The sequence below is a fragment of the Magallana gigas genome, chromosome 9, assembly GCF_963853765.1.
Source record: "Magallana gigas chromosome 9, xbMagGiga1.1, whole genome shotgun sequence".
In the NCBI taxonomy this organism is placed as follows: domain Eukaryota; kingdom Metazoa; phylum Mollusca; class Bivalvia; order Ostreida; family Ostreidae; genus Magallana; species Magallana gigas.
In genome coordinates this window covers 23,546,931-23,572,880 of record NC_088861.1, presented here as the reverse complement: position 1 = coordinate 23,572,880, position 25,950 = coordinate 23,546,931, and the positions used below count along the sequence as shown (strand labels likewise).

The 25,950-nt window shown below is 36.7% G+C and overlaps 1 protein-coding gene across 11 annotated transcripts in view; it reads left to right on the top strand.

Annotated features, from left to right (window-relative positions):
* Positions 1-25,950, top strand: part of LOC105334530 (dystrophin) — a 120,450-nt gene that overhangs the window by 50,262 nt on the left and 44,238 nt on the right. For 9 of the 11 annotated variants that reach the window (XM_066071858.1, XM_066071864.1, XM_066071861.1 and 6 more), the window contains 24 exons: positions 90-203; positions 1,649-1,975; positions 2,169-2,382; positions 2,590-2,693; positions 2,908-3,060; positions 3,650-4,114; positions 5,042-5,197; positions 6,088-6,255; positions 7,291-7,473; positions 7,909-8,223; positions 8,828-9,076; positions 9,452-9,589; positions 9,869-10,030; positions 13,492-13,866; positions 14,961-15,133; positions 20,346-20,463; positions 20,787-20,962; positions 22,348-22,465; positions 23,011-23,186; positions 23,499-23,640; positions 23,994-24,143; positions 24,769-24,957; positions 25,185-25,404; positions 25,598-25,800. In XM_066071858.1, coding sequence (XP_065927930.1) covers positions 90-203; positions 1,649-1,975; positions 2,169-2,382; positions 2,590-2,693; positions 2,908-3,060; positions 3,650-4,114; positions 5,042-5,197; positions 6,088-6,255; positions 7,291-7,473; positions 7,909-8,223; positions 8,828-9,076; positions 9,452-9,589; positions 9,869-10,030; positions 13,492-13,866; positions 14,961-15,133; positions 20,346-20,463; positions 20,787-20,962; positions 22,348-22,465; positions 23,011-23,186; positions 23,499-23,640; positions 23,994-24,143; positions 24,769-24,957; positions 25,185-25,404; positions 25,598-25,800 — 4,788 coding nt within the window. The remainder of the gene's footprint in view (positions 1-89; positions 204-1,648; positions 1,976-2,168; positions 2,383-2,589; positions 2,694-2,907; positions 3,061-3,649; positions 4,115-5,041; positions 5,198-6,087; positions 6,256-7,290; positions 7,474-7,908; positions 8,224-8,827; positions 9,077-9,451; positions 9,590-9,868; positions 10,031-13,491; positions 13,867-14,960; positions 15,134-20,345; positions 20,464-20,786; positions 20,963-22,347; positions 22,466-23,010; positions 23,187-23,498; positions 23,641-23,993; positions 24,144-24,768; positions 24,958-25,184; positions 25,405-25,597; positions 25,801-25,950) is intronic. The other 2 variants (XM_066071860.1, XM_066071863.1) reach the window with 2 other exon arrangements.

Here is a 25,950-nt window from a genome sequence, read left to right as displayed (position 1 = left end):
ACACAAAGCCTACATTTGATCATTCATTTAATGTCTGGTGCACTTGCTGTTGTCACTAAAGCTTTCCACCTCACTGTCATATTTCTCAGAATCAGACAATCGGGTTGACGCGCTGGATGGAGGAACTGGGCGTCTTTTTGCATGCTCCGGATCCAGCCACGGGGGACATCCCCAATCTCACCGCACAAATGGCCGAAAGCAATGTAAGAACCACAACTCTTGTAAAACTGTGCCTGTGGGTAAGAGCGATCGTGTATGCCAGAGAAATGGTGGGGAGGAGTGTGGGAAGGAGTGCAGTGTATAGTGTATGGGAAGTTATTGGAGGGGTTATGTGGGGAGTAAATTGTTGTTTTAGGTTTGGTTATCGGTAGTGGGAAGAGAGAGAGAGAGAGAGAGAGAGAGAGAGAGAGAGAGAGAGAGAGAGAGGTTTAAAGGGATATATTTGTGTAGGCATATAAGATAAAACAAAGGGAGGGGAGGATTTAACTGCTAGAACATAGAACATTGGCTAAGAAATCAAATTTTTAAGTTCAGCTGGCTGAATGTATTACTATAGTTCTTGCATTGCATTTTTCATGAAAAATGGATACCAGCTTTGAATGATTGCATTTTGATCAATTCATGTTTTATTCAGATGAGGAATAAGGATGTATGTCTAATAGGGAAAGACCTTGTTTTAAGAAGGGCTATCAATGATGGGTATGACGGGACCACAATTTTAAGTTTGAAGCCATGAACACTTGTTGTCACTCACTCACAAACCAGACTCAAAGATGGAGAGATTAATTTTAAGTAATGATTGAAAAACAAGGAACATTTCTTGGACATAGATTTATAGATACATGTAATATTGACATTAGTTTTGTTGATATTGATTGGCAAATTTCTTTAATATTATCAAATAAAAACTGTTATGTTAGTTATGCTTCTGTAATGGAACTACAGATTCTTAACTGCACCGTAGATTGGAGATTCGTTCATGTTAGATGCATGTGAGTTTTCATTTTGCACAAAGCTCAATGAACTTGATAATGCATGCAAAAAAAAAAGGAGATTGTTTTTGTTCTTTTAAACCTGTTGAAGAAAACCCTTTAGGTATACCCATTAACATCAAAGTTAGCAAAACCCATCAGTGTTCTGTGTCGGATCAATTTGTAACCCAAAGAAATGGCATTACAAAAATATTACTTAGAACAAATCTTAATGTCCACAAAATGCTACTCTAGAATTATGTACTGAAGAGAGGAATGTCATGCATGGGAAGTTAAAAGAAAGATTGAAAATGTTTTTGCCCTAGATGACATCATCTGGTGACATTAGGGCTCGGGCACAACCTGATTGTTTTTTAAAATGACTTAATTACTGACAGGAAGTTATTAACAAGTTATGTATGTATATCTGACAGGAAACCACAAATTTTCTTATTCAGTATTATTGTATGGTATATATATATATATATATATATATGTAGGTGAATATAGATCATATAAAATATGTATTTGCATGCCAACAGAGAAAATTTGCTATGTGAATGTCATGTAGATTTTAGGAACCTGATTTATATAGAAAAAGTGTGATGAAATAGTTTAATTATTTGTCTATAAATAGGAATGATGTAATGAATTGTGTTTGCTCTGAAAATTGACAGGGAGTGAAAGATGATATAGGCACACTGCAGCAGAACGTCAATAATATACAGGACCTGTGCAATCAGCTGACTGAGGATGCCGACCCGAAATTCGGCCAGAAAATAACGCAGGAAGTGACATCCTTGCAGGAGAAGTGGAACAAGGTGGTGACGATGGCGGGGGAGCAGAACTCGCGCCTAAAGGGGGCGCTGGAGGCCAGCCAGAAAATGTACGAGCGGATCAAGGACATGACGGAGTGGCTCGAGCCAATCAAAGAGGACCTCTCTAACAAAGACTATGCAGTGGAGAGTCTGAACGACCTCCAGGTGAAAAGTAAAAAGTTCAAGGTTAGTGAAGTTTTATTTTTTTAAGGGAATGGGGTTGAGGGAGATTTGAAGTTGAGAGGGGAGGGGATTGAATAAGGTATTCTATAACCTTATGTATGAAATTGAAGTAGCCTTTCAATATGCTTTGAATTCATATTGTTTGAATTTCCTTTTTACAGGGCAATGAATAATTTCAATGTGATTGACTTTGTAGACACTGAAACAAGAAGTGTCTGGGAGAGAGGGAGAGAACAACAAGATCAATGAGGACGCCAACGAGATGTTGAACAGAGCCCCCGCGGGGAGCCTCCAGGACCTGGCCCGGTCACTGATGAGGATGAACGCCCTGTGGACGGACGTCTACAACAGGGTGGGGCACTACTCCCAGATCTTCTCCACTGCGGAGGGACAGTGGAGGGAGTTCGGTGGTCAGTTTTGTGTTTATAAATAAACCAGAGCAAAATATGTCCTGTAGAAAGTGGCATCCATTCTTTTTAATTAAAATTACTAGTAAATCGCAAAATAAAGTCGCAGCGAATAAATGTTGGTTTACAGTAACTTGTGATGTGTCTGAATATAAAAGTATGCTCCAAAACATGTCTATTGATGTATTTTTTTTATTTTTAACATTATAGCATTCTTGGATGAGGAGACCCAGCGCCTGAATTTACTGGAGAGGAAGATCAGACGTCCACGTCTCGCGAGCAGTGATGCGGAGGAGATATCGGAAGATCTTGATGTAAGTCACCGTAACAACACACTGCAAAACATCCTATGTTATATTATAGCTCAAAATCTCAGCACAGTCCATTTGAAAACATATTTTATGCGCAATATTTATAGCAATATAGCTACTTACCAGACTGTGTCTCCTCCTTTGTGTCTGAGTTTGTTTTTAGTGGTGTGTTTTACGTGCTTTATCGTTGATGAGGTTCTTCCTTCTCTCTGTACAGGACATAGAGATCTGTCTACAGGACCACACCCTGGACAAGAAGACCCGCCTCCAGTCACTGGGGCGCGACCTGATGGCCAACTCCATCATGTCCGACCACATCAAGTCCCAGATCGACGCCTACAGCGACCGATGGAACATCCTCGACTGTCAGGTAATGTCTGCTAAAACCATACCACTGCCTACACTGTAGCTGGAGGATTTAGAGTAATCTGCCCTTGACTAGCAAGACAATTTAGAGCGATCTGCCCTTAATTAGGCAGATATTTAGGCCTATAATGAATTATAAGTGAAATGCTTAAATGTGGTATTAAGAGCCTGAGGTTGTAGATGTTTTGAATAAATTTTGTATGTCATAATGGTTCAGTTGTTTGCAACTCGTCTTCTGTTTGCAACATAGTACAATAGAAAGATGCATTGCATACTTGGTTATTTAATGCCCTTTAAGAAATAAATAAAGTAAATGAAATGATGGAAGAGAGCAAAACAATGACAACATTGCATACCAAAGCTATGTCTTGATTTGAGGAATTACTTGTTTTGCAGAAGTCCACTATTACAGGTATCCTATTAGGTTAATTGATACAGAAGTTCAGATGTATTTTTCCGCACTGTTACTTTTAGGTATCAATTATTTTATTTTAGGCAATAGAGAAGATTTTATGCATTGTTATAGATGTTTCATTTTGTTCGTATTAATGGCAATGGAGAAGTATTTTGTTTCAATTTGTTGTTAATTTCAGGCAAGAGAGAAGATCCACAATTTGGAGAAGTCCATCAGTCAAGCACAGGACACGGAGAGGAAGATCCTGGAGATGACCAACTGGATGTCAGATATTGCGGAGCTGTTGCAGAAGAGAATCGATGCGGATGTTGTTGCGGGCGACGTTCCAGAGGAATACGACTCGCTGAAGGAGGAATTCAAACAGAACGAGGAAATGCTGGCGGAACTTGAGACTTACGCTGCCGATTTGGAATCGGAGGGAAACATGGAGGCCAGTATCAGACTTCGTGAGCAAATTGAACTGCTGAAGAAACATTACACCGAAGTGTCTGTAAAGTTTCGGAAGTTCCAGAGGCCTGCAGACTTCGAGCCCAAGTTTAGTCGGGTGAAGCGGGACCTGGACCATATTGGGGAACAGATCCATCTGGTGGAGATTTCATCGGAAGATCCGGAATTTTTACAGGAGAAGCTGGAAATTTGTGTGGTGAGTTCAAAGCTTTTGTTGAAATTCAAAATGTTTACCTAAGTTCTAAGAAAAAAAAGGGGGGGGGATTGTGTATGGGATAAAAATCTTCAACAAGCAATACAACAATCTTGAATTGTAGAAGAAAACAAAAAAAATGAATCTTTGACTAAAATTTATTTATGCCTGTTAAAATATGACATGATTCCCTAGATGTAGTAAACAGGCCTGTCAAATTAACGTCTGATCACTGATCCAAAGGTTAAAGGTCACAATAATAAATTTCTCCACAGAAGTAGCGCTCTACCTTGCACAGTGTCACTGGTAATTTATGACAGAATTCAAATATAGCATTGTAAATGGTTTGGAGTTTATTGAAAAATACAGATAACAATGCTATGCTAGGCCTGACAAGCCACTGGGTTTTATGACGCCTGTTTAATCATGTCAATATACTGGATATGTTCATTGTGATGGTTAAACAATATGGAGACTGTTTAAACTTTGGGGAAATGAAGTAAGAGAAGATTTTAATATGTCTGCCATTTTTTAAAAAAAACTGTTTAATGATTCTGTTGCATTTATCATATAAGGTTTTACTTTTTGTTAAAGGAAATCTTTGAAGGACAAATTGACCTTATAGAATGTTTAAATTACTTCTTAATGAAAAACTTTATTGAATGTAGAGTTTTATTTCTTTTTTTTAAATTGATTTACAATTGTTTACTGCTACTTATACATATATGCTGTAAAGTAATGGCTATGTGATTGCATATTCATATTATGTCAAATATTGCTTGAAGTCATAAAAAACAAAAAAAATGAAAAAACACTGTAATCTAGATGTGGTCGGAAATGCTAATTCTGATAAAAAGTTAACAGAGGAATCTATTTATCATGTGTTGACTCAAATGCAGTTCTAAATTGGTGACAACAAACTCGTTGTAGAAATTCTACCGTACAATGAGCGAATTGAAACCGGAGGTGGAACAGGTGATAAAGACTGGACGACAGATCGCCGAGAAACAACAGGTGGAATTCCCGGAGAAACTCAACCAGCAAATGGATGCCCTGAAACAGCAGTACAATGATCTTGGGGGACAGGTAAGGAGGTCAAGATGTATGCAAGTACAGGTGTAACGATAGTTGCTGGCAGATAGGGTCAAGGTGTATATAGGTACAGGTGTGTGGTCAAGGTGAAGATTGGTACAAGTGTATCGTCTAGATGACAGTGTATTCAGTTACAGGTTTAGTAATAATTGTTGGCAAATCAGGTCAAGGTGTATTCAGATTCATTTAATTGTTTTTAATTATTGTTGACGGTAATGCAGGAACAAATGGAAAGGTCAATTTGAGGTTTAAAACTTTTGTGAGCAGATTAGCTCATATTTGATGTGAGCTTGTAAATTCAAGGTGTACTTTTAGAAGTATTCAGCAGCAGGTATCAAAACACTAGCAAAACAATATTTGCAGACAGGTTAACTTTTGGTGTAGACAGGTCCATTTGATATAATTTTCACAGTGTTATGATTGATTAGGGCACATATATATTAAAATATTATATAATAATATTAGCATCCAGGTATTGGTAAATTGGTTAGGAAGTGTTTTAACAGGTAAATAAAGATAAAGATGTCATGAACCAGCAATGTACCTGCTTTTTCTAATTAGAGCTCAATTCTGTACTTTTCATTGTCTGGTTTTGTTTTGGAGCCATATCAAGCATGCTCCAATCAAAGAGTTCATAAAGCCTAGAACAATGCATCAGTGTTGCTGGTTTGATGTATTATGTGTAGAAATTTAATCAAAGTTCAAGGCTGTATGTAAATTAACCTTCAAATTTCACTGTGCATGGTAAAAGAAGTCAACCAGGTGCTAAATTTAATGAATTCACCTTTTGTGTTTTTTGTGGTTGGAAACGAATAGAAATTGATAATCCCAGACAACTTTGAATTCATATTTTTAAAGTGATGTATTTTTCTGATCCTGTCAAGGTAACCAAAGGGAAGTCTGCCTTAGAGAAGGCCCTGAAGCTGGCCAAGAAGTTGAAGAAAGAGACGACCATGGTGAAGGACTTTCTGGAGTCTGTCAATCAGGACCTGGACTCCAAGGAAGCCACACCCGGAGTCCATAACCTGGATCAGGATCTATCCTATGTCAAGGTACTCCAGGGATTCAATACCCATATATATGGCTGGTAAAGGTTTTTATCATAGTAGAGGTTGGATAATGATGAGTTACACCTCTACATGTACATGTATACAAACTTTGTATTTACCTGCTTGGGAGTATTATTTATATACTTCAAAGGCACCATGATAGTCCAGAAAAGAGCAGAGAATAACTGTGATGGGGACACTGTGTTTTATCTGATGTGTGACCATTTTAAGTTTATGAGTTTGTTCATTTTTTATATCATTTCATGAATGAAATTAGCATTTATGATTTAATCACTAAAAGGTCTTCACAAGAAAGACAACTCTGCTTTGCGTAAAACCTACCCTAAATTTTATTCAATTTGCCCTGTGGGAACTACTCAGCTATCAGGAATAGGGCTGGGACGATACTGTACTGAGCCGATTCGGTACATATCACGATACATGAGATGCGATACGATACATATCACGATACATTGCAATTAAATGAGAACATGAATAAAAGTTTAAAATTTATTCAACCTGCCGATGTATTACCGCGTGTCCAAAGTTATTTTGTTATATTCATAATGAGCGTTGCACAATTTACAAATTACCGGTACTTTAGACTAGTTTTTCATAAACAAGTACTCCAAAAGTTTTCCACACTCCATATTTAGCTTCCTAACAGTTTTGACAACTTTTCGAGGTTTTCCGCAATCTTTGTACTTTCATATTAGGCGCGCGGACTAAAAATAGCCGATATATGAAGCTCGGATATTTTTGAAAAAATAAAAAAAGTTCCGTAAGGTATCGTTGTATTAATGGTAAATGTATCGATCCAAATATCGTCAAATTAAATACCGCGATGCACCGGTGCATCAGTGGATCGTCCCATCCCTAATCAGGAAACCAAAAATCATAAAGTGACATGAAAATACACATGCAACCAATATATTTCCAAGACTCAAGGTTGTAAGCAGAATTTCAGGAAAACAGTGCCTGAAACCATGCAACAAATACAGATCTAGTCAATTTAAATGATGTATTGTAATATTTCAGGATGTACAAGAGGAGATGCAGAAGAGAGTGTCCATGTTATCAACCATGCGTGACCTAGTAACCCAGATAGAGGACCTGACGGAGGACAAGGCGCTCCCCGAGGCATCGGACAATGTTACCGAGATCTCCAATGTGTGGGAGGGTCTGGCCAGGAGGCTGTCTCTTAAACGGGAAAAACTATCAGTACGTCTGTCTGTTACTTATCGTATGGTATACGCATAGTAATTGCCTAATGGTTTGAAAGATGATGTAAATTGATTGATGAAAATTAATGATTTTCATCAATTTCATGAGAAAGAAAATGCATGTCTTTTGCATGAATTCTTTTGACCTGCATTTATATCTAACGCCATTATCTTGAAAGTCAAATATATGTTTATGCGAGTTGAATGTCTGAAGCAGTGATTGGATGCATTTTACTTTGACATAATATCTCAAATACCTTTAAATCTAAAAAAATTTCTCAGCCCCATCGAGAATCAGGCTATGAGATTTTACTGTGTATACATGTATATATATATATATATATTCATATTTTGCATTGAAAGGCTATTGTATTTTGTGTGTTACAAACAAAAACTTAGGCTTTGGTTGCATTCTCTTGATTTCCGTTGACAGGATGACATCAGCTCCCTAGAGCTCTTGTTCGTGGATTTCCAGACCGCACTGATGAAGGTCAAAGAATGGCTGACCAAGGCTGAAGGCACATTGATGGCCCATGAACAGCTCCCCGTCTACCAGCAAATGTCTGACCACGAGAAGGAAAAGATCGGCGACCTTCAGTCCGAAATCGGCGACCTTGTGAGTCAGGTGGAGGAAGTCCGAGACTCGGCCCTGAGTCTGATAAGTAAGAGCGATCGCTACAGTGCCATGGTCGAGCCAGAGCTCACTCACCTCAACCAGCGCTGGGACGACGTCAGACAAAGGGTAAAGGTCAGTGTGCATGTGTAACCAGAACACAGAGGTTAGAGGTTAGTTTGCATATATAACTAGAGGTCAACAGTGTGAGTGCTTGACTGGTCTCTCTTCTTATTTTTCTTGCATTAATCATAGAAATGCTTTTAATAGAATACTTCATAGATAAGAAGTTAACTTTATGCAAATTCTATTCTGTATTTTGTATGCTTGAAAAAAAATGAAATAGTGTTGCATTAAAACTCTTCTAAACAGCAAAAATACATATATTGAAGACAACTGCACCTATTCTAACTTCAGCTTTTGTAGAAAAAACTAATTACTGTATGAGTGATATTTGATGTTCATTTGATGTAAAATCATTAAAATGTATCTTTTTTTTTTTTTAAATATATGTATAATGAAATTTAAACTAGTCAAAATTAGTATGTATCAGACAGATGTATTTTACTCTCAGATGAATTTATTTATTGATGTTTTTGAAGCAAGGTGTCACTTTTAGATATAATTTAATTTTCACTTTGGTACAAGTTAATTTGTTAATTTGAAATTTAATGCATTATTGAAAAGTGTAAATATTACAGATCATTTTTTCTCATTTCAATTTTACCTTTAATTATAGCAAACACATGAACAGCAGACCAAGGAAGGAAATGTTTCCATGGAGATCACCAAGACAACAGTGTTGGAGGTATCCCAGAGTTCCCTGATGTCATCGTCTGCTGATACTAGCACCGCTGTCGACGATGGAGAATTTCAGGAACAGTACGACACAGTTATGAAAGAGGTCATTGTCCTTGACAACAGCCTGGTCAACAAAGGTCAAGTGACCACGGAGGACTTAGTAGGGAGACCAGAGGATAAAACTAAGGTAGATAACTCAGTGGGTGTTTTACTGGTGTTGAGAACAGAACATTTTACTCACATTGGAAGTGAATCCTGCACAAACTAAAGCTCTTAATGATGACTGCACTAAAATGTTTTACTGCCCTTTTAAATAATTTCACTCTGTTGGTAGGGAATCTAAAACAAACTAAAGCACTAATTAAAAGAAAAAGGTTTCAACAATGATATTTTTGACTGAGAATTTGAAAGTTAGATTTGGATAGTTAGATATCAGGGAGGAGGGGGGGGGGGGGGGTAGTAAAGCTGAAGCTAGTGAAGTGAAGGTGTGTTCTAATAAAGCTGCAGATTTTGCAAAGAAAGTGTGAAGTTTTTCTCAGTTTTTCTCTCTCTGCCTTTACAGATTCTAGATGTGGAGGTCAACAAACTTCAACAAGACGTGTCCAACATTGCCGACCAGGGGAGACTACTGGCCCACAAAATTGACCTGGATGATCATGATAAAGCCATCCGTATCTACCGACAGGTGGAAGACATGAAGGTCAGTGCATTCACCAGTCAATACCACTCATTTCTGTGAAATTCATGGAAAGGATTGAGTAAAGAAAACATTTGAGGGGTTTCAATTTGGTGAGGAACATGTAAACTAGAAAATAAATACTGGCAATTGTAATTGTTAAGAGGATGAAGATGTATGCTGTTGGCATCCACACAGGCAGACACAGACAATGCTAGTAAATGCTGCCTTGCTTATTGCCATATTTATGTTCTTTGAAACATAGAAATGGGTATTTCATTTGTATTTTGTCCTATCTTGCAGTCAAAGTGGAACCAGGTGAAGACAAATGCCGAAACTAAGAAGACAACGATTGTGTCGATGGGGGCGTCGTACAGTCAGATTCAGGAGGAGATGAGGGACCTCAATGTGTGGCTGGACAACATTGAGAGGAGGGTCCAGTCCATCAGGAAGGAGGATCTAAAGGTGAGGACAGGTGGTGGATCCATTACTTCTGACGTAATGTGTTAGGATTGGTAGTGGATCCATTACTTTTGATGTAATGTGTTAAGATTTCGCTCTGTGTGTTCACAAGATGAGGATGGGTGGTGGATCCATTACCTCTGGTGTATTATAAGGTGTTTCTCCTTAAGATCAAAACTGCAAGTTAGTTCCTTTCAACCATAACAGTGTATGGGTGAACTTTTTTCAACTGTGAATTGGAAGAATACTTTTTACAGTAGATGTATATTTTACGGTACTTAGTTATCAAAACATATCAAGGTCTTTATAATTAATTCAATTTAAGGTGAGATTGTACATGAGGAATAGATTTGATAAATTTGCTCTGTGAAATATATCTACATGCATTTCATGAACACCTGTAATTATAATTTAGAAAATTCTCTATTATGATATAGGAATCCCTGTGTGATGGTTATCTTATGTAAACAGCATGCTATGTTGTGTTGTATAAAGACTGTGTGCAAAGCAGTGTGTTTGGCAATTGAGTTCATTGGAAAATGTAATTACTTCAATGATAGATTCTTAAATGATAGGTCAGGGTTAATCCATTTAGTTCAGACCTACTTTATAAAGGAGTGATGAATGATTGAATAAACTGATACTGGGAAATATTTGCCCCCGTTTCATTTTTGCCCCTTCCGCCCTTGTTGTCAGTGGGCGAATTTAATCCAGGGCAAATTCTAATGTCTCAAATAATCTCTCTTTAAACACAACTGTGCCTGGGAATAGTCAAGATGGGGTGAAACTGTCTGCGAGTGTAGAAGGGCGAAAATTACAGGGGGCAAAAATTACACAGGGCGAAAATAACCTTGAATACACTTATGGTTTAGTGGGTAGTTTAGGTTAAAAATGATGATGTTTGCCACATGGTAGACATTTGTCATGCAGCAAAGAGTATACCTTACAGGTGGCAGATGCAGTCGATAGTCAGGATGTATATAACTCATTCATTGCGAATACATATGCTCAAGATTTTCCATTGATATGATCAGAGAGTTGACTTGTTGAGTAAAAATACAACTTAAACATGGCACAGAAGTACATGAACAAACTGTCTGATCACACAGAATTCCCAAGATTAGGAATGAAAACTTCCACTTATCAATATGAATGACTCAATGTGGGCAAGCTTGTATATCTTGTGATTTTTGTACCACCCTGTAGTTAAATTAAAATGTTGTTCAGGGAATAAACATCAGTAGCATCTGCCGTGTCCTAGGAAATATTGGAATTTTTCACTGTTCAATATAAACACCTTGGATTTTTTCGAAGGACGACTTTTAACCTCCCCTTGGTTCCAAATTATCTCCCTTTGCCTCCATCAAAGCCATGTTTTGTTTAAACAAAAAATCCCAGGTGAATTTTGTCAAAATTCATGGAAAGTGACGGCTTCTCGGGTTCACGCTAGGTGTTAACGACCTGGAGAAGAGAAGCTGTTGATGGAAATAATCAGCAGTGTTAATTAACCATGTTCGAAGCAAATTTACCGTTGAGGCTGCATGCCGAGTTTTCTCTCACCTTAAGTCGAGAATCACTGGAGATCGTAACTAAGATTTTGGCAGCGATTTCATAATTTATAAAGATGTGATGTCCCAATATTTAGATTTATCCATTAATTTTTTTGTGGCAAGATAGTGCATAAAAAAAAAAAAGAGATGAAAAATGCAGATGATACCTGATTTATGTAGAAGGACAGGGATTAATGCCTTCTTTTTGAAATATTTTGTGCATATGTATCTTTTGAGTCATATGTAAATAACGAATGGGAATTCACTTTCTAACTGGATTTAACCAAAATAAAAAAAAATTCAAGTGAGATTCTTTAAAACTAGTAAATAGGAAAGAGGAGAATCAAAGCCATGAAGTCTTTTTTGTGTGCTGATATCAACAGTCTGGTTTTTCCCTATCCGTTGATGCAGTAATAATCACAATCTATGTATTCAAGTAAAATATGCTGTGCAACGATGGATCATAATTCCTCCTTCGGAGTGGAATTATTCCTGGAAAGATAAATTAATCAAGACCTTGCTAAGTCAATGTGTTTGCGAGCATTAGCAAAATAATCTGTGATGGCGGAACTATCTCTTTAATTCCAAGGAAAGAAAGTTTTATGTGTTTGAATATTTTATTCTGCACCTGCATAAAGATGCAGTCAATATCAACAAACAATGGTCATTTGGAAGCTTCAAACATTCACTTAATTGTGCAGTTGGACTAAATTCTTTCTTAAGAAAGGTGTGCGATGATTTGAAATCACGAAGGAAAGACATGGTAGAAAACGAGGATTATTATTTGTGATGAATCAATACTCATCAAAGGATTATGGATACATGATGAAAAAAGGACTAAATTGACCATTAGATATCTGATATAGTTTACCAACATGAGAAATTTAAAATCCGTGTTAGAATAGAGAAATAAGGGAAAACACCTTGACTGAAGGCATTGTGGTAGATGGGATATTTCTGCCCTCTGATGGATTTAATCTCTCTGAAATGATTTTCAGCTGATTAAGAAACAAAATGGACATTCCAGCTGTGTTTACATTGGTTGCCATGGGTGCCATTTTCCTTGTGCTCTGCTACATAGCTGTGATGGTGACCTACGGAGTTTGGATATTGAGACAAGTATATGATAAATGAGTTGATTTATGATAATAGAAATGAATTCTGTAATTGCAGGTGTTTGCTCTGAGTTTGCTATTTAGGAGTTATTGCCCTTGATATCTATATTCTCTTTCTCTCTCTCTATCTCTCTTTCTCTCTCTCTCTTTATTTTTAAAGGTATCAGTGTTTTATGATATTATATGAAATTTTTCTTAAATAGGATAAAGAAAATATTTGGTTTAAAAATATATTATAGAAATGTTTTCAAAGCAATTAGCAAGCAGGATATATCAAAAGTGCAATTGTAGCAGACTAATTGCAGGGAACATTATACCTCCTCACTGTCGGCTGTACACTAGATGCTTACAGTTACGTCAGGCCCCAAGATTATGTAATCTTCACATGGAAAGTTCTGTAGTGGTTTCTCTGTGATTGCAATTTGTGACTGCATAAAGAAAGAAATTGATTCCAAATTGAAGTGTGCAGAAAAACGAGTTTCCCAACTGTTCAGTGGTTTTTTGTCATTTCTGAAAGAAATGATTGTTACTTTGTAACCTTGTAATTCTGTGAATTAAAATTCTGTCTGGAATGGAACCAATGTAAGATAATGTTCACGTGGGAAAGTTCGGATATTTTTTTCCAAAAACACTATTTTTTAAGCAGGAGATTATAATGCAATTATTTGGTCTTTATCATTGCAAAGATATATACAGAAGTCTGACAACATCTAAATCTACTATAAAGATAATGAATTGTGATAAATTAAAAAAAATTGAAAAACTTTTTAACCAAATTGGTGCATGTTTATTTTAATAGGCATTTGAGGAAGAACTTAGTCGGCGACAAGTAAAACTGGACACCGTCAATGAAGAAACGAAGGATCTAAGCAAAAAAGGAGCCGGCTCGCTGGTAGAGGAGGATATCTCGAGACTAAACAAACGATGGGAGGACATCAGCCAGCAGGTCAAAGGGCGCCGAGACGTCACGTCCCCGGATCGACCAATGATGTTCAAGCCCAGCGGCGTGGCGACGTCCAGGTTGGTGAGGATGTCGGGGAAGTCGGCGGTGGAGTATTTACACGATCTACAGAGACTGGTGGAGGACTTATCTCACGTACAGACCAAGCTGTTGTCCCATCTTCTGCAGGGGAACCTGTACGATGAGGTGGAGCAACAAGGCGATCTACTCAAGGTACAAATCGGGAAATCTTTTGATAAATAGACCACTTTGCATTCATCATGCATTAAAAGCAAGGTAACAGTGAACTTGCTTCAATAATGAATTTAGGCTAACAGCATAGCAGTCTGATTTTTCCCTTATTTTATATAGTATTTTAAACGTATTGGAATTATATGATTGGAATTATAGTACATTACATTCAAAATTGTTTGCCTCAGCATTTCACGTACTTTACACCAAGTGTTACACTGTATATTAGATTTTTGATATACAAGAACTAAATATACTTTAAGATTGTCAATTCTAAAAGGGAAAGGTATAGTAAAAAGGTATATTTATTGAAAATATCTACTTTCATTATCTCTTTTATTTCCTTCTTAATGAATAACTTAAGGGTCATATCGTTGTTGACTTGTGATCAGATGTACCATATATCCTGTTATTTTTACGAGTCACAAAATTCGGGAAAATGTGTAACTCTTTTATTTGGATCAGGCATTTTTTGCAATTTAAAAAGTTTCCTATAGCAAAGAATACATGCCTAAATATAAATGTAAAAGTAATTGCAAAAAAAAGAAAAATTAGATTATCGCAAAAATTACTGGATATGTGGTATATCACTATAATAATATCTTCTGTCAGTGTATCATCCCGTCTTTCAAGTAGATTTGACTTTTTTCATAGAGGGGGTATCTACATGTTTTAGCTCATATTAATGATCCCTCTTTGTTTTGAATGAAAAACTGCTTGAATTTGCCAAAGCTAGCTCACTTCAATAAAACTTTTGTTAAACTGGCCAGCTGAAAAAGTTTCAGCTAGCTAGTGCCGAGAAGTTGCTGAACTGTCAGTGGAAATAATCACACTTAAGTCTTCATTAAAATGTGCCTTCAAATTGCAAAAATATGTTTGAGGTTTTAAAGTCGTATTTTGAATTCCTTGCTTTGATTCAGAAATAAAAATTTTCCATTTCTTAGGCAAGCAGTTTCTTTGTTTTATGGAAATCTCAGTGGTTTTACACAAAAATGCAGTGGAAAATGATGAAAAAAAATATAAAGAATAGGTCTTGTAATGAATGTATGTTTATAAATTAAGTTTTATTTATTTAGGAAATTCAAAGCCAACTGGAGGACCTGCATCCACGGATGGAAGAGCTGGAGCAGCAGAGACAGGAAATCCTGCCCAAGTGTTCCCCGGAGGAGGCGGGCCGAGTACGACTAACGCTGGAACAACTGCGCGCGGACTGGACCCAGATCAACGGACAGTTCAACACCTCCCACAAGTAAGGCAGCCATGTTGATGTTAAGTCCGATGTACGATACATTGTTCATTTCTTGTCAGTTCTTAGAGAGTTAATAATTGAGGGGAATTACAGTCTATATAGCTAACAAAATATTTATTGTTAATATTCAGTTTCATGTGGGGTATTGTTTATTTCTTGGCAGTTCTTAAAAGGCTAGTAAATGGATAAAATGCTGAGGGGAATTAAAATTACGTTCAATGTAGCTTGAAATATGAAATTTTAAGGATTTTATCAGTGATGGAACATTTGGGGATTGTATAATCTTTATGGTAATTGGACGTCTTTAGAAAGAGTTTGATCACAATATAGATTTCATGAAAATATAATATGATTGATGGGTAAGCCTAGGATCGGCATGAAAACAAACAAAATCTGATTCAGGGGCCACAAATTAGGGGGAGGGTTGAATCCCATTGGGTAATGATGATCAGATTCTGTACAGCCATAAAGAGCTTTAGGGGTTTTGTCGTCCTTGGAGGAGTCCGATTGAACTGCCTAGCCCCGGGACTTGATGTATATATTTATTGATTATGTCGACCTTGTCACATTTAGGTCCATGGCCAGGATTTGTGTGATGTTAACATATGAAATTAGTTTTTAATTGAATTTTCACAGTAGTTAGTATTTTTTCAAGTAGGCCACTTGTTTGACTGCAAATAGGAGACCTACATCTAATTTGAAACATAGACTGTAAAATTTTTGATAACTTTTTTTAATGTTATGGTCTCACCAATATAGAATTGATTGAATAAAATATGTCACTTCTTTATATCCAAAAAACAGACTTTAAAATCTGGGATAATTAAGGTTTAATGTATTTGTAATGAAGAATCACCAATATATGTAGAATTGGGTTGCAGAAAAATATGTCACACCTGGAACTTCAGGACTTTAATGGTCGACACACAGATACATATCAAGATCTCTGATCGACCTAGATGTGTGTATTGAATGAAGCCCTTTGTCTTGGTGGATCTCTGTATCTCTCATCATTATCTGTAGAGAAATTCAAACTATTTGCTGCGTAATGATTTTGCTAACGATGTCTTCCTTTGTGCTAACAAAGTCTTTTTTGCAAGGACTGAAGGACTTCTGTTCCCCTCTGTGCCAATTTTTTTAAAGTGTCTTGATTAGTGCCAGAAAAGTTGAAGGCGACCTTTCTATTTTTTTTTTATTTTTTTTGAAATTAGAGCTGATTTATTATCGTAAATGCTTTAAGGCAATATTTTTCGACAACAGGTGACCTCACTTGAGACTAATTCTTGTCACCCGCCTGTCATTGTGGGGTCAACAGGGGTCAGCGAGATCCTCTAGGGGGAATCCTCTTGTTCCATTAGATGATTAGAGAGATTCGATTGGCTTTGCAGTCTTAATGATATTTTACGGGAGGTCCTTTCAGGTCTGAGGATAATCCCCTTGTACCTGGGATGTCCTGATCGAGGCCGATTGGACAGATTTAATGATAGGGGGGCCCACTACCGATGTCTGTATTCAGGGACAAGATAAGGGTGGGAGGACCCTGTCACACGGATGAATTATACGCTTCATTTAGCCATTGTAGACTCTAGGTTACCGTAATTCCCCATTTAAAATAACAATTGTCATGTGATGTATGGGGGTTCATTGTGTCCATACATTTTCTTAGAGAATTTTAGAATAAATACCGGTATTCACAAATTACTAATAATGATTGTTTCAATCTGTGTAAGTTTTCTGTTTATTTGGGGGTTTTTTTAAGGTGTTGCATTTCCTTTTTTTATTAGGAGGAAAATTATCTTAAAATAAATTTTTAATAGTTGGTTTTTGACATACCTGTATCTACCTGCTCAGATAAAATTAACAACTAATTGAAAATAGCAAGTTTTAAAACACTCTCTCATATGTAACATGCTTGTACAACAGACGGCTCTAGAAAAACCACAAGTCGCAATGATTGTAGAATCGAATGATTTATTGAATATTGAAGTGTGTGTATCGAGTCTATTAGAGGTTAAATTTGCTTGAATACAATCTTCTACAAAGTGTCCCTCAGCAATCAAACACTACAAGGGCCCTCAGATTGGCCACCTAATGTCTGCTTGACTTTGCATTCTTCGCATTCTCCGTAATGGGGCTGAATTAATTTTTCGAAGGAGAAAAAGTAGAGGGGTAAAAAGAAGTCAAGCAATGTCTCTGTGTAGAAAGCACGACTTCCAAAGTCACCCTTTCAGCAGACTGTAGCATTCTATTTGCACAAGAATTACGATTTCCCTTTAATTACACACTCCACATTCGGGTGCATATTATGATTTTAAGTCAATATTTAACATACTTTGCACTGACTTTTTAATGATGATTTTAGACCCCCATTTTTTTCCGCTTTCTTTTCTGTTGGGGATGAAAAGTTTTTATTCTTCTTAAAAAGAAGTAGGAAAAAAAATTGAAAAGATGTTTGGTTTCCTTTTAAAACCTTGCAATTTTTTGAATATGTGTCATTTAGTGATATCTAGAACATGGAGAACATGCATGAAATTCTTTCTATCTCTCTTTTTCCATCTTTCTCTCCTCTCACTGTATAAGTTGTAATTTGTTTACAAGTTTAAATGCATGGACCAAACACTTTGCAAGCAAACTATTGGAAAAAAAAATAAGCATTAAGAAAGTTAGACTTATTTGATTTACGTTTATAAAGAGGATGTCGACTGAGTGACCTGATTATCTCAGGGTGTAGATTAGGACCACTACGGCAAAAGGTCCTCACAAACATACACACTCTCGTGTTCATTGGTGTGTCAGTGTATGTCTCCGTTGAAAATGGGAAGGATTTCTCACCTGGAGTAGATTTAATTAGTGTTTATTTTAATTATATAAAGTGATCTTGTGAACAAAAAAAAGTTTCATTGGAGAGTGTGAAAAATATGGCTCAGATTCATAACAGGATAATCACTGTGCCTTATGATCCAGAGTTAATCAAGTAAGTTTTTAAATGACACCCCCCCCCCCCCAAAAAAAAAAATACCCCAAAAAACAGCCAGATTAGGGATTGTTTTCAACAATGTAAGGATTGTATTGCACAGTCAGGAAAACTGATGATAGATGCATATTGTTGAATTTTCTTCAGAGTAAATATATATTTTTTGGTAAAAATTGGAACACATTAGAAAGAAAGAAAGAATAGGAGGATAGTAAGCTAATTTTTTTTAATTAATTGTTTATATAGCAGAGTTTTTAATTAACTGATCTTATTGCTGTGCTGGTTTTGATCAAATGTAGTTTACAGGTCCTTCATTCAGTGAAAATATTAAGGAAAAAATAATAAACACTGCTACCTAGAAACTTCCTACATATGTCTAGCTCTCATATTTTAACAGCAGTACTTATATTATAATGTAGAAATGAGAGGTAATTAAACTTGAGAGACATTTAACGTATTCTGAGATTTTTATACCTTGTAATTGTCTATGTGGTAGATAGTGTGGAGTATCAATATGTTTGCAATGACACCTGTCAAAGTTTATCGGTTAAGGTGTAGCTGACAGATAGGAAATATACAGTATTTATTGACAGGTTATCCACAGTAATTGATATCACTTATGTATACCAGATTTACCTGTAGTATATAGATTTGTTATACTTTCATGTTAAATACTGAAATCTGATTGGTTAAGACGCAGTTAATAATATTTACTATTACCCTCAGCGTTAGCAACGCACTTGGCAACGGGTAACATTAAAAAATGTTACATGCGCGAAAATTATGCGCGTACGGTTCGCTGTAGAATTCACGTTATTCCTATATAAAAGCAGTAAAATTTTCTTAAAATTTTTAAAAAAGACATTCAGTATAACAAAATAAATAGTGCCTGTTTGGGAGGATAACAGTTGAAATTGACACCCCTCGAAAACCATTGTCAACCTCCGCTTCGCGTCGGTTGACAATGGTTTTCTCGGGGTGTCAATTTCAACTGTTACCCTCCCAAACAGGCACTATTTATATAATATGTATATGTTGAAGTACATGTATTTACATCCCAGTTCAAATTAAGGAAGTACAACTTATACACTCTCACTCTTTCTCCCTTAAAAGCCAAAAAGCTCAATCATTAAAGAGGAAATTATATTAAATTGATATAAATCTGTTTACCTAATCCATGACAATTTTAAGTCAACAGTATCTACAATAGCAGGAAAACTAGCTTAATTATCTGAATATTAAACTATATTTTGTTCATTAAAGAGGAAAAAAAAGGGGGGGGGGAGGGGTTAAAGGTAGGGGTATATCTACTTTCAATGTTTGAAACATCACCTACCATTACAACTAAGACTAAACAGAAGTTGCCACACCCTTGTGTCAGAGCCTTGATCACTTAGACATAGTTCATTATCAACAATTCATTGGCTAGCTGTAACAGTAGCAAATCAAAATGTGTATGCTGTATATATATCTATTGGTAATAAGTTTACTTTATACAGTGGAACCCGGGCAATTAAGACAACTGAGACAGACTTGTACAGTGCAGCCTATATAGCTATTATCATCAACTGACCAGGTCAAATTTTGTAAATACTTGAACTATCCAATTGTGCTTCTTCTACACTCAAAAGAGCTGCCTTTGGTTTCCGCTATGTTGATATACTACAGATTTATTGGGGTCATTGAGTACACATGCAGCTCTTCCTCAAGGTTTAGCCGAGATGCAGGTGGTTAGTACGACCTGATTGGTTTAGACAATGAGCGTTCAGAATGGCCATTGTTTACATTCCCTGAAACTATTTCTGCCCCTATGGCACATCTAAAATAGCTTCTCTGAGCTAAGGTTAGTAAAAGGAATGGTATTCCTGTATTCTGGTGGGCTTCCTATATTGATTGACTAGCTTCTTGATTGTTGCATCTGTATGTTGTATCAAAGGCTGGGAAGTTAGTGTATTTTGAGCTCGGTTCCTGTGCAATTTGTTATTGAATTAAGTATTATGGGGAGTTTGAAGAAGATCGAGATATGTCTCTGTGACCTAGTCAACCTTGTATGCTGACAGAGACAGTCGGAAAACTTCTGTGAATGGAAAATAGTAATTGTGTATGGAATTCTTAATGGAATTTGGGTCCATTTCGGCAATGGATTATTAAGTGAAATTGGTAGATTCACTTAAGTTTATTGACTGTTGACATGTATAAGAGGTTATGAACTATAGAGATCACTCTGTGTGTTTACAGGAGATGGACGCGAGCCTCTGAACAGTGGAAGCGGTTCCATGCGAACTTCAAGGAGATCACCACGTGGCTGCTAGTGGCCGAATCCAACCTAGAGAACAATGGGGACGCATCACACAAGGTACTGACCAATGCACAGATAGTGGTGTCCTTGTTTGAAAAAAAATTATTAACGAGTAATTAACTTACAGTAATTAGCTAACCTTGAACACCTTAGTCAGAAACTTGCCTATACATACATACATTTGAAATGTTTACACTAGGAGTATAAGATATGTTCTTTTACAAATCAGTAAAAGTTTTGCATGTAAAACTGATGCTAGCAAGATTAAAAATTGGAAATCCTGTCATGAAGTTCAAGTCCATACTATTAATGGTCATAAAGGCAGAGTACCTGCATTGTAGTCACTGCATTGGTAATCCAAATTGGACCTTTTTATTTAGGAAATTAAAAATGGACTGCAGACCCATCAGACCACTTTAAACAATATGAACACAACAGGAAATGACATCATAGGACAATCCAACATGCTGGATGCCAAAGGGATGAGGGAGAAACTGGACGCCATTAACAGGAGATGGGAGGCTCTGTATGAGGCAGTGCAGGAGAAGAAAGACAGGTAGGGCAAAAAACAATAAATATAGCATCCAGACTAGAGCTCTGTTGCCTTTGAAATATCATTTAGGGTGGGTTCTAAATGATTTCATAAGAAACTTTTTGTGTACCATGAAGTATTGGGGGTTGGGATATATTCATGGTATTGATCATATTTTGAAGATTTTTTTATAACACATCACAAAGGCTAATGCATAAGTTTTAAGTGAAACATAATGGATTCATCATGTCCATCTATCCATCTGTCAGTCTGCCTGTCCACCTTACTTTCATGTCTATAACTGTTGTGAGTAGACAAATACCAGAGACTCTTGATTTTAGAGTGTAGCATGACCCTGGTGTGAGGTTATTGAATAAGGTCAAGGTCATCAATATCCTCAATATAATGCTCTTATCTGCAAGCTGAAGTCTATTGTTTCTTTGACATTGATGATGTGACCTTGACCTTGGTCAATGACTTCAGATCATATCTTGATTTCAAATGCCACAATCTTCTGCTATATTTATTCCACTCAGCAGAGCAGATTACAAACATCAATAAATAGCACTACATGAATTATACACTACTTTAAAATAATTATTAACCTTTAAATTGGAGTAAAAATATTATAGGACCCTTAGAAGTTACACTGTATGAGACAAATCTCAGTTTTCCTTTGTATTTTTATTTTTTTTTGGCTTTCTTAAGAGATTAAGCATATGCCAGACTCTTTAGTACACAGATGCTGTATATAATACAGACATTCTGACCATCTAGACACTTTGTACTACTATAATAATTGACTTCATCTGACCATTGGTTCAGACACCACCTCAAGACACTGTTTACATTGCATGCATTTCTCCAAGTATTTATGACCTGATGCCAGTACATGGCAAATGGCTCAGTATATCCAGCCGAACTGATATTGATTTAGGGGAGTTTGTGATTGTTAATACCAGTGTATGTACTGGCGAAATGTATATATTTATGCTGTGCTCATGGGCTAGTCTTATTGAATTATGATGCTGAATTTCGATGGAAGCTTTTCGTGAGGCAAGATGACTGCATGCATATCATTCAGTCCAACAAATCAATGAAAGTTCTAAATTGGATTTTGGTTTATTTGTTTTCTTGGATAAACGATCTTGTGACTTTTTGGTTTTCTAGAAAGTTGCGTTGTTTTGGAAGATTTCTATAGAGAGATGGAAATGAGGATAATTTAGGATTTTGGGTTCAAAAATTGTTCATTGGAATTGGGAAGTGATAGAAATGTTGACCAGACTTTTTCCTCTGTCGTAGGACTAAAGGGTTTTAAGGCCATTCATGTTTAAACTTTTATGATAGTTTAGAGGTTCTGAGATTTATGTAGTGATGGGAAATATTAACCTGAGTTTCCTCTGTTTCAGGACGTGGACCTCAGACTCCAAGCAATGGGAGAGATTCCATGCAGACATGAGGCAGGTGACAACATGGCTGCTGGTTGCTGAGGCCGACCTGGAGAGAAAGGGGAGAGCAGCATATGAGGTACTGTTACCATGTGGGAAAAAACTTAAGCTTGTTTTAATTAAGTTATGGAGGCTAGGTGGTCTATAATCAGTCTATGTAATCATCTTCAAACTTGAATTACTTAATATACTGTACTTAACTATTAACATTTTTCTGTTTACCAAAGTTGAAATCACTTGCATTTTTTGTGATAATTGATTCAACTCCTTATGACATTCAATAGAATTTCCTCAAACTCTCCTTATATTGGAGGTTGAGATTTGCTATAAAATGGCCATAACATGCAACCCAGTCCCATTAAGTGATTGCTTGTTTGTGGTGTTTCTGATGATTTCTGGTGTTTGTTTATTACCGAGACCATGACGATTGTTCATTACTAGAACCATGTTGTAGGATTTGAGTTCGGGGATCAAGTAAATAATCATTTATAACCGATGCCATGTTGTAGGATTTGAGTTGTGGGATCAAGTAAATGATCATTTATAGCCGACACCATGTTGTTGCATTTGAGTTCTGGGATCAAGTAAATAATCATTTATATAATAACCAATACCATGTTGTAGGATTTGAGTTCTGGGATCAAGAGTCATCAGAACATCCTGAACAACATGAATGCTGAGGGAGGGGAGGTGATCCAACAGTCTAACAAGAATGACGCCTGTACCCTGAGGGAGAAACTGGACCACATCAACCGGCGATGGGACAAGCTTTGTCAGGCGGTGCTCCACCCATCAGACAGGTGAGAGGGGAGGCATAAAAATGATATGGTCAGGGAATCATGGGACTCTTGTTTATATCAATTCTGTTGTATTTATAACCACTTTCACATACAGTCTCCACCCCTCTCATCCCAACCCCCTAACAAAACTGATTTCTTACTCAGAATTGAAATTTGGACAGTTTTGAAAAATGTAAATTTTATGATAAAATAAATAGTCTTTTTCCATCTTATTCATTGGAACATGCACCCAAAGTGAAAACATATTTAAGTTTTATTTTTAATATTGGATGCATATTTTAATTTTCATTTTATTTTCTATTTTGACTTTAGCTCAGCAGAAAGAATGAAGACTTCAGATTTCTCCACAGAAATGGATGAACTCTTTCTGTGGATTGACGAGACAGAAAATGTCCTGGCCAGTTATGTTACTCTGGATGAAAAGAGCCTGGACGAAACACTGGAAAAAATCAAGGTCTGAAAGTTTGTGTACAATAGTGTATGTATATATACATATAATTTGAATTGGAGTTGAAGGCCTCATGTTCAATCATGCTGATTTGATCTCATGTCTTGTTCATCCATTATGTGTGAGAGGTTGGAGGGGGGGAGATGGGTTTTGTATGGGAAAGGGAGTGGGTATAGTTAGAAATTTGCTGTTTTTTATGATGTTTGTTGAAATTAATAATGCAGAGATGCAATAAATTAATAGCTTTGTCAACATACTCAGCATTTTTGGTTTTAACTTCTGGCAAAAATAGTCTAACCATTCGAAAAATTTAAAATTTATTTTTTCAATGTGATCACAACTTTATCATATATGATTAGGACAAGGAAGATGAGGTGAAAGGAAAGAGGAGGATGTTACAGGAGATCAACACCAAGGGAGAGAAGTTACTGAGGGAGACCACCCTCACCCCGGGGGACAAAGAGAACATCCACAAGGACCTGGACAGCCTGAACCAGCGCTTTGTCAAGGTCAGTGTAGACTCGGGGTAAAACAGAGGTCAATTGTCAAGGTCCCTATGGAATCAGGGGTCAACAGAAGGTAATTGTCAAGGTCAGTGTAGACTCGGGGTCAAATAGAGGTCAAATTGTCAATTTTCAAGGTCATTGGGAATCAGGGGTCAACAAAGGTTAATTGTCAAGGTCATTGTAGATATAGACTCAGGGTCAAACAGAGATAAGAGATTACTGCGTTGTAGGTAGTTGTCGTTTGTAGGTAGTTTACAGTGACTGCAATAATGAAAGGGTTATCTATATAACCATGAAAGATGAAGGAAATTTTCAAGATATGCATTTATGATTCTACAATAGCATTTAGATTTAAATAGATTTAACAAAAAACTATAATGTTTTATTCATTATATGTGGCTTATGTCAGATGAGCTCTAAATACATAGAATACTGTGGAATCATTAGATTTTGTGGTGGCTCAATTTTCGTGGAATTCGTGGGTACCTCTCATCCACGAAATAACATCCTCCACGTCCCCACGAACCTGTAAAACTTAAGTTATCCACGAAAATTGGCCCCCACGAAATTTAATGATTCCACAGTATTTTTTTTGTATATGCTAATTCAATGAGATTGCCTGCTTCAGGTGGCAGGAGAGATCCCACAGCACATTTCACGGACGGAGCAGAGACTCCACAAACTGCAGCAGTTCCAGAGCGAGGTGTCCCAGCTCCAGCAGTGGCTGACCGCCACTCGGGCTCTTCTGGAGGCCCAGCACTGCCCAGTGTCTGCCACCTCAGTCGACCAAGACGATTCCATCGTTGTAGACCCACAGGTAAAATTAACTTATTGATTCGTTAATTCATTTGATAAAACTATTTTTTATTTTAGTGCTAAACATTTGCAGCTCCCTAATGGAAATTTTAACTATATTTTTTTTTAATAATGTTGAATTTGTAAGCTACAGTTATTGCTGGTATTGGGGATATTAATTGTTTATATGAATGTTGTACAAATATATTTAAAATATTAGTTTCTGACATCTTTTTATACATCTTGTAGTCTACAAGAGCAGCCATAGAATCTCACAGAGAAAATGTGGACAGTATCAACAGTCAGTACGGGGACCTGATGGAGGAGTGTGCCGAACAGGAAGTGGTCATGCCAGACAGCATTCAGCACCAAATCAACGAGGTCAATTCTGATTGGGAGAAATTACAGGGACTGATGGATAGAATCAAACCAGTTACAGACAACTTCCTAGAGGAAGTTTTGACTCAAGGTAAGTTATAATTTTATTTATATCTACAAAAAATCATCATATGGTTGTTTGAGAATTTTTTCTGTTTATTTTGAAAGGACAATTTTTGATCCTTGATAATTTCATATCGATGGACAATGACTTTGGTTATGAAAATATAGTGTACCTTTTATTTCCCATCTTTTAACTCATGACTCTGCTATTTTTGTTTTAGTGAAAGTTTCGCAGATGCAACAGACAGTTGTCATAGAAACCAGGCAGACAACAGAGGTCAACCAGAGTTCACTGATCCTGGACTTTGACCGGTCTGTAGCCGAGCTCCGTGATTGGCTGACTCTCCTGGAGAGGATGCTGAAGTCACAGAGGGTCACCGTGGGAGATATTTCCGATATTGAACAGACCATCATGAAACAAAAGGTATATCCTAGAGATGCTGTGCAGTTGATAGTTAGATACCCTGCATGCTTTGTACTTTTATTAAAAAAAGAAAAGAATTTGACTCCTAATGAAATTTATCTAAATGTCAATTTTTTTTACCGTTTTGTGGATGTTTATAATTTGTAACTT